This window comes from Apium graveolens, chromosome 7 (assembly GCF_009905375.1).
Source record: "Apium graveolens cultivar Ventura chromosome 7, ASM990537v1, whole genome shotgun sequence".
NCBI classification, from domain to species: Eukaryota; Viridiplantae; Streptophyta; class Magnoliopsida; order Apiales; family Apiaceae; genus Apium; species Apium graveolens.
Window position 1 is genome coordinate 52,220,356 of NC_133653.1, and position 9,418 is coordinate 52,229,773.

The window sequence follows — 9,418 nt, forward strand, 5'->3', positions numbered from 1 at the left end:
CTTAAAAGCAAATTTCTTTGGCATAGGCCTCAGAATTTTTCTATTGATTTCGGATTAAGGAATAATCCTTTCCAATGAAGTATTTAATGAAGTATTTATTGTCAATTTACTTTATTCTTAAAATATTTTTAAAAATAGTGTGCACCCAAAATCAAGTATTTGATTTTTTTTAATGATATTGGAGATTTTATCAACTTTCAATCAAGTTGCATAAAAAGAGTATTTTCACAAAAAAATTTAAAAAAATGAATTTTTTTATAAATAAATAAAAAACATTTTTTCAATCTTCTTAAAATATGATAGTATTTTTTTAAAATCTTTGTGAATTTGAATATTTTTTAAAAAAGCCCAATAAGAAATTCTAAGTAGTTAAATAACATAGTAGACAAGGCATTTGTGTTGAACACCTAAAATAAATTACTAAGGGTTAGGGCAACCTACGGTTTCAGCCGCCTCCTCCACCTCTCCATCTACACACACTTTTGTGTTTCTTAGACACACTAATCATATCCAATACATAGATAACATACACAAAATGCCTTCACAAAACACTCCACCTGGCTCACATGATGCTGAGCACAACGGTGAAGATTCTTCAGAACAACAAAATGAGACTGTCCAATACCAGCCTAAGACACAACATTTTGGTTCGTAAATTACATATGCTTTAAGATATTTGCTTGATTAACTCAAGATTTGTTTATTTTGATTTGTGTCTTGGTTTAAAGATATACATGTTATTATTTACACACACATAGTTTTGCTTGTTTTCTATTGTGATGTTTGTTTTTTTCAGATTCACATGGAAGTGCTGCTATTTGCAGTGACAGTGATGAGTATGCGTTCTTCTTTATATATTTATATTTAATTTTTTCTCATGGTCTTCTTGACTTTCATGTACTTTGTTTGTTAGTTTTCAAAATTATTTCTAATGCACTCTTTGAAATTAGTTCTTGGCCTTTAATTGAAATGTGTATATATGTTTTCCAATATTTGTAATTATTTAAATTTGTAAATTTACTAAATTTTGTTCCTATTACCACAACTTGTTTGGATATGTAATTATAGGGTATGACTATAATTTTTTTTGGTTTTTATATCCATTTGATGGGTTTATGTTTTTTAGTAAAAAGGTGAATCTTGGTATTATTTTTCTGCTCTTATTATTTTCCTTAATCTACTGTTTTACACTTGATATGCCTAATGGATAAGTATTTGAAGATGCAATACATGTTTTTTGTCAACTTTAGTTGAATTAGTTTCCAAGTGGGTAAGAGTCCAGGATCTTAAAGCTCACAAACTTTGTGGCATAGTAAAAATGATGTTAATTGGATCATTAAAAAGTGGCAAATAAGCAAAAGAGTTAGAAATGATCGAACTTCATACAGAAAATCTGTCCACATTGGGTGATTCTTATTTCTCACCATCCCTTTAATTTGTATCTTGTCCAGTAAAAATATAGTCTAACCCTTAATGAAGTCTTAAAATCAAGCAAGATAAGACATGATAAAGTTATTTCTTTCGAATATCAGTTATAAATGTTGAATGTTGTTGAAGACATAATAAACATTTATATTTCATGTTAACAATTATAAATGTTCATGAATGTTTGTGCAGCATTTGGTCTGTTGGAAACGGAATGGGCTTGGGCTTATAAAATACTTACACAAGCTGGAATAATAAATTGTATACTCACGCCTGTTTGTCCAAATGAAAAACAAAATACAGGGATGTAAATCTACAACTTTTGACTTCACTACAGGAACAACAACATAGGCTACAGCCTTTTTCTATTACACACAATAGAGCTGCAGCTCTGTTTTTTAATCTTTCTAATTCTTTCACTACTTCCCCATACAACACAGCAGCTCAAGCTATTTATATACATTAAACTAAAATACACATCATGCCTTACATCACATTTCATTTATTTCCTAGTTTTCTGGCCAACCTTGCATCTGCAGAATTCAACAGATAGCCTACCTTAATTCCAGGAGCTGCTGTGGTTTCTTTTGTTCACATGTTTCACCACCTTTTGATTTTACACCAACAGCTAAAATTAGGCTGCTTGTTATTATGTCCAGCACACCATAGTTGACTTTCTTTATTATTGTGAGCATACTTAGCTGCTAGATGCATGTATATACGTTGTATGCTCCTAACAATCAAGTTGTCTTTTGATACCTGCCTCTTATTTCTTGTCTTGATATTACTGCTTCTTTACACCAAGCTGTTTATTTTTGACCAAGCTGCTGTTCTTTTATTTGTCAACCTTGAATCCAGGATTTAAGGGCATTTGTTTCTTATTGCTGCATATCTTATTTCATACGGGAGAGTTTGAAAACTCTAACACTCCCCCTCAAACTCGACTTTGCATTCCAAGCATTGCTTTCATTTTCTGAAACACTTCCGGCTTCAATGGCTTCGTAAATATGTCCGCTAAATTGTCTTCTGTCCTGCAGTGCACCAACTCCACAATTTTGTCATTCACCTGCTCTCGAATGAAATGATATTTGATGTTGATGTGCTTGCTTTGACTATGTGACACTGGATTTTTCGTGAGTGAGATAGCAGATTTATTATCCACGTAAATAGTAACCGGATCAACCTTTGCAAGATTTAACTCACCCAATATGTAGCCTAGCCACATAGCTTGACATGCGCATGCTGCTGCTGCCATATACTCCGCCTCACATGTTGACAGAGCCACTGTCTGTTGCTTCTTTGATGACCATAAAAATATTGCTGAACCGATATGAAAAGCATATCCCGAAGTGCTTTTCCCGTCATCCAAGTCACCGCCATAATCACTGTCTGAGTAGCCAACTAATTTTGAATTTTGAGAATGCATGTAAAACAGACCATGATCAAGTGTACCTTTTATGTACCTCAAAATTCTTTTAGCTGCCATGAAATGATCTTGCTTCGGCTTCTCCATGTACCTACTAACCAGTCCAACTGCGTACATAATATCTGGACGAGTGAAAGTTAGGTACCTCAGACTTCCAACCAAACTTTTGAACAATGTCGGATTTACCGACTCCCTTGTTGAATCAATTTTGAGCTTTATGCTTGCTTCAGCTAGCGTGCTCACTGGCTTGCATTCTTCCATTCTGAATTTCTTTAAAATCTGTTCTGCATATTTTTTCTGTGGCATAAAAATCCCGTCTTTGCTTTGCTTTACCTCGACTCCGAGAAAGTACGACATTTGACCAATATCTGTCATCTCAAATTCGTTAGTCATAACTTTCTTAAAATCATCAAACATACCAGGGTTGTTTCCAGTAAAAATCATGTCATCCACGTATAAGCACACGATCATAATATCTCCCCCTGAATTTGTTTTCGTGTAAAGTGCATGCTCGTAGGGACTCTTCACAAAACCATTTTTCTGGAAATATTCATCAACCCTTGTGTTCCATGCTCTCGGAGCTTGCTTTAAACCATACAAGGCTTTCTTCAATTTGTAGACATTGTTATTCTGGCCTTTCTGAACATATCCTGGTGGTTGCTCGATATAGACTTCTTCTTCAAGATAGCCATTCAGAAATGCAGACTTGACATCCATCTGATAAATCTTCCACTGATTCTGAGCTGCAATTGCTGTAAGAAGTCTTATGGTATCAACTCTTGCAACTGGAGCAAATACCTCATCGTAGTCAATTCCATATCGCTGCTTGTAGCCTTTAGCCACTAGCCTCGCCTTGTATTTTTCCACTTCACCATCCTGATTTGTCTTTGTCTTGTAGACCCACTTGACACCAATTACTTTGTGTCCTTCTGGAAGATCTGTGAGCTCCCAAGTGTCATTCTTCTTGATTGCACCAATTTCTTCATCCATGGCTTTATTCCATTTGCTTTCTTCAGAAGCTTCCTCAAATGTAACTGGATCACACTCAGCCATTAAGCAAAACAATGAATAATCAAAGGTAGTTCGTACCGGACTTGTTGCTTCATATATATTATCCAAACTCCGCATTTTCCTTGGCGCTCCCCCTGAACTGCTGCTTCCTCCAGTCGATGGTGTCGATGCAGGAGTTTGTTGATTTGGACTTTGGGGAGGAGTTGGATCATCATCTTCATCATCCTCAATGTTGGAATCATTGCCGTCATCATCATCATCATTAAAGAACCGACCTGCAACTTTTCTTTCTTCGTCGCTCCATTTCCAGTAGTCTGATTCATCGAACTCAACATCTCGAGAAATGATTAATTTCTTCGTGAGGGGATTGTAGAGTCTGTACGCCTTGCTTCTTTTGTCATATCCGGTAAAGATGCACTTCTCGCCTTTATCATCCAGCTTCTTCCTTTTCTGATCTGGAACATGTGCATATGCAATGCACCCAAAAATTCTGAGATGTCCAATAGATGGTTTGCTACCACTCCATGCTTCATTTGGAGTTTTGTTTCTGACACTTTTAGTTGGACAACGATTCAACAAATAAACTGCACATAGAACGGCTTCAGCCCAGAAAGTTCTCGGCATATGCTTTGCTTTGACCATGCTCCTTGCCATGTCAAGAATAGTGCGATTCTTTCTTTCTGCAACGCCATTTTGTTGAGGAGTATATGCCGCTGTCAACTGATGATTGATTCCATGTGCTCTGCAGAAGCTTTTAAATAAATTTGAAGTATACTCACCTCCTCTGTCTGATCGGAGTACCTTCAAATAATGACCACTTTGTTTTTCTGCCAAAGCTTTGAACTCCTTGAATTTATCAAGAGCCTCCGCTTTTTCTTTGAGGATATACACCCAACTTTTTCTGCTAAAATCATCAATAAATGTTAGGTAATACCTATTACCTCCAAGTGATGGAATATCAAATGGACCAGCAATATCTGTATGGACAATCTCCAATGGCCTTCTGGCTCTCCATGATTTTCCAACGGGAAAACTTTGTCTGTGTTGCTTCCCCTTAACACATGCTTCACATAAATTTTCTGGTTCATTGATTTCTGGCAAGCCGTCCACCATCTTTGTCTTTGACAACAATTTTAAACCAGAAAAACCAATATGACCATATCTTAAATGCCATAACCACGAGTCATTTTTAATGACCGTCTTCAAACACCTCTGCATCTCCGTCTGTATATCAAGTGTAAACAAACGATTCTTTGACATCTCCACATCTGCAATTAATTCTTGATCCCGATTCCTGATGACAAGAGAATTATCCTGCATCTATATATAATGTCCTTTCTTCACAAGTTGGCCAAGACTGATGATGTTACTTTTCAAAGCAGGTATATGGTCAACATCATTAATAAACTTTTTCTCACCATTCTTCAATACAATAGTAATTGTACCTTTACCTTTGACTGGAATCTTCGATGAATCACCAAACGTAACTTCTCCGCTGATGGTCTCGTCTATCTCCGTAAATAAATCTTTATGGCCCGTCATGTGGTTGCTTGCACCAGAGTCAAGATACCAAACATTTTTCTTGCTCTCCTCGTTGCCATTATAAGTGAGGAACATAGCAGTGCCAATATCTTTGTCTTCTTTTGCTGCTGCAAAATGACTTCTTTCTTCCACTTTCGGTGATCTACATTCATAACTGAAATGGCCAAATTTATTGCAATTATAGCACTGAAATTGAGACTTGTCACCTCGTTGAAATCCTCCTCGTCCTCGTCCTCTAAAATTCTGACCACGGCCAGATGGACGATAACCTTCAGTGTTCTGGCTTCTGTTGAAGGACTTTCTTCCACGTCCTCTTCCACCACGGTAGCCACCTCTAGAGCCACCTCTTCCACGACCAGAACTGCTACTGCTTGAACTTTCACCAATGGACGCCTTACTTTGCAACGCCTTTTCTAAATGGCTTGTATCATCATACTGGTTCATCCGCTGCCCATGCGCTTGAAGTGAACCAACTAGCTCATCAATGAAAATTGTGGACAAATCTTTTGACTCCTCGATAGAAGTAACCACGTAATCAAATTTTCTCATCAACGAACGGAGTAATTTTTCCATGACCCGAACATCATCGAAACTTTATCCATTTCTCTTCATCTCATTTGTCACTGTTTTTAAATGAGTAACATATTCACCAATATTTACAAAGGCCTTCATTTTAATATTTTTGAACTCGCCACGAAGAACTTGGAGCCGAACCTTTTTTACTTTCTCCACGCCTTGGAATGATTTCTGCAAAATCTCCCACGCATCTTTTGCTGTTTTTGCATTTGAAATTTTTTCAAAGGTTGATTCGTCAACTCCTTGAATAATTGTATATAACGCCTTTTTATCTTTTTTCCGGGTCTCTTTCAAAATCATCTTCTCAGCAATTGACAGGGCTGCTTCAGCGGCTGCATCTGTGGGCTCATCATACCCGATTTCGACAATATCCCAATTATCGTAAGAACCGAGTAATACCTTCATTTGAATACTCCAGTTCCCGTAATTTATACTCGTCAATTTTGAAATATTTGGTTGCACCATCGTCGCCATTTTTCACGAACGGAACCTTAGCTCTGAAACCACTTGTTGGAAACGGAATGGGCTTGGGCTTATAAAATACTTACACAAGCTGGAATAATAAATTGTATACTCACGCCTGTTTGTCCAAATGAAAAACAAAACACAGGGATGTAAAGCTACAACTTTTGATTTCACTACAGCAACAACAACATAGGCTACAGCCTTTTTCTATTAGACAGAATAGAGCTTCAGCTCTGTTCTTTAATCTTTCTAATTCTTTCACTACTTCCTCATACAACACAGCAGCTCAAGCTATTTATATACATTAAACTAAAATACACATCATGTCTTACATCACATTTCATTTATTTCCTAGTTTTCTGGCCAACCTTGCATCTGCAGAATTCAACAGATAGCCTACCTTAATTCCAGGAGCTGCTGTGGTTTCTTTTGTTCACATGTTTCACCACCTTTTGATTTTACACCAACAGCTAAAATTAGGCTCCTTGTTATTATGTCCAGCACACCACAGTTGACTTTCTTTATTATTGTGAGCATACTTAGCTGCTACATGCATGTATATATGTTGTATGCTCCTAACAATCAAGCTGTCTTTTGATACTTGCCTCTTATTTCTTGTCTTGATATTACTGCTTCTTTACACCAAGCTGTTTATTTTTGACCAAGCTGCTGTTCTTTTATTTGTCAACCTTGAATCCAGGATTTGAGGGCATTTGTTTCTTGCTGCTGCATATCTTATTTCATAGGGGAGAGTTTGAAAACTCTAACATGGTCTTCTCTATGTTGTGTTTAACTATAAAAATATATGGCCTTCTATATATGTATGGCTGTAGTTTTTTATCAACCGTGTTTTGAGGTGTTCTTTACAAAAGTCTATGTTGAACACATGTCTCATGTTTGTCTTTAAATCAGTGTCATGCAAAGGACGTTTTATCACTTGCTTTTAACATATAAACGTTTAATGTAAATTGGTATTGACCTTATTTTTTGTGGCATATTGTTACATGCTTATGATTTCTATTATTTAGAGATACAGTTTCATACAAAGGATCTTTTATCACTTGCTTTTAAGATATAAACTTTTCATGTATATTGGTATTGGTGGCATTTTGTTACATATTTATGATTTCTATCATTTACAGATACATCAGTGTACCATTGGCCCATATATGCAAGGAACTACAATGTCCAATTTGTTTAGGTATTGTCCACATCTTTAACAACACATATACGGAGCTACTTTTTTCCTTCAAAACTCCATAATTATTGTTTTCTCTATATTTTTGCTGAGTAAACCGTTAAACATGGTGATGGATAGGGATTATAAAGAAGACAAGAACTGTCATGGAGTGTCTGCATCGCTTCTGTAAAGAATGCATTGACAAATCTATGAGACTAGGGTAATACTGAACACAGAGCATCTACAATGATTTCATTCATCATATTCAACTTGTAACATCTCTCAAATTGAAATTTTGTTGCTCTTTTCATGTAGGAATAATGAGTGTCCGGCTTGCCGCACACATTGTGCTAGTCGGCGTTCTCTAAGAGATGATCCAAAATATGATGCCCTAATTTCTCTTTTATATCCGGATATCAATAAGTATGAGGAGGAGGTATAATTTCCACTAATTCCTGAGGTTCAAAGTTGTAAGTATTAACATACTTATTATTCTTATATTACTATTCCCTTGCTTCAGGAATTCTCTTTGCATGAAAAGGTTTGGGCACACAATAGCCAGGTACGAAATTTTGGTACTAGTGTTGAAGTCTGGCTATTTATGTTTCCCAAACAATTGTTTATCATCACCTAAAGGACATCCACTTAGAACTTTTAGTCAAAGGATGGCAGAAATATTCAAATGTAAGAGTAAAATGCATTAGTCCAACCATTTATTTAGATATTCAAAATAGATTTCCTTATCTTGGGCAGATCCAAGCCTCAATAGCTCAGACTCTACAACGACAAACAGAAGCACGAGGAAGAAATGGATCTAGAGCTACAACTTCACATCAAAATGAGGCACTTCAAAGTCCTGGAGGCATGAGAAATCAGAGATCTAATAAATAATAGGAATCTTATTGTTAACATTTAAAATATTATTATTGGTTGTTAACATTTATAACATTATTATGTTGAATAGTTTATTTATTATAATAGTTTAGTTTTGGTGTCCGAATATTGTTAAAATATGGCAATAATTATTATATAGGAAATGTAATGGAGAACAACATCATTATAATAAATTTGTAATTTTCTCCTCTCTCTTAAGAATATATTATTAATAATTATACATATGATTATACTGGTGAACAATTACAATAAATTTAAACCCAAAAGATCTAAGTGTTGAAAATAAAAAATAAAATTTGCACTCTCAAAATAATAATCGAAGTGTGTGGCTGCATGTTATCACATTTTTCTTGGTACACATATATTATATTCTATATATAATATATTAATATTGGTGCGTGTCATCTTTAGAATTATTCAAAAAAATTTCTAGTGAGTTGATTATATTCTTGGAGTCATTTAACATTCAAGTTAATGTATATATAATTTTTTTTGTAAAGCCTTGTACGTATGAACTCATTTTTCAAGTAATACTAATTAAATACAAAATAGTTCGTCTCCCCAGTTTTGAGGTGTGTGAATTTAAGTAAAGATCATTTCTTCTATAAAATGGTGTTAAAAGCTAAATGTCTTGTTTGAGAGAAGATTTGTAGTTTTTGAAAATAGAATGAGAGTAGGGAGAATGTGATTTCTCAATGCCAAAATGCTAAAACTCTACTAAGTTAATTACGAGAATTGATGCATTTTAATGAAGGTAAACCTATAAGATAATAATTTTTGGGGTTTTGCCGGTAATGGATTGGTGTGTTAAAAAAAGAAGCAAATTTAAATCAAGTTCAAAGAGTTATGTTACAAGCTAAACAAGTATGAAAAGGAGATCATGTCATCAATGCTTAGAT

The 9,418-nt window shown here is 35.2% G+C and overlaps 1 protein-coding gene across 1 annotated transcript; it reads left to right on the plus strand.

Annotated features, from left to right (window-relative positions):
• Positions 1–7,456: 7,456 nt before the first annotated feature.
• LOC141673637 (putative E3 ubiquitin-protein ligase RING1a) lies at positions 7,457–8,516 on the plus strand. Its single transcript, XM_074480385.1, has 5 exons — positions 7,457–7,646; positions 7,764–7,845; positions 7,941–8,061; positions 8,146–8,187; positions 8,379–8,516. The coding sequence occupies exons 1-5, from the start codon at positions 7,568–7,570 to the stop codon at positions 8,514–8,516; spliced, it is 462 nt and encodes a 153-aa protein (XP_074336486.1). The 5' UTR covers positions 7,457–7,567.
• The last annotated feature ends 902 nt before the right edge of the window (positions 8,517–9,418 follow it).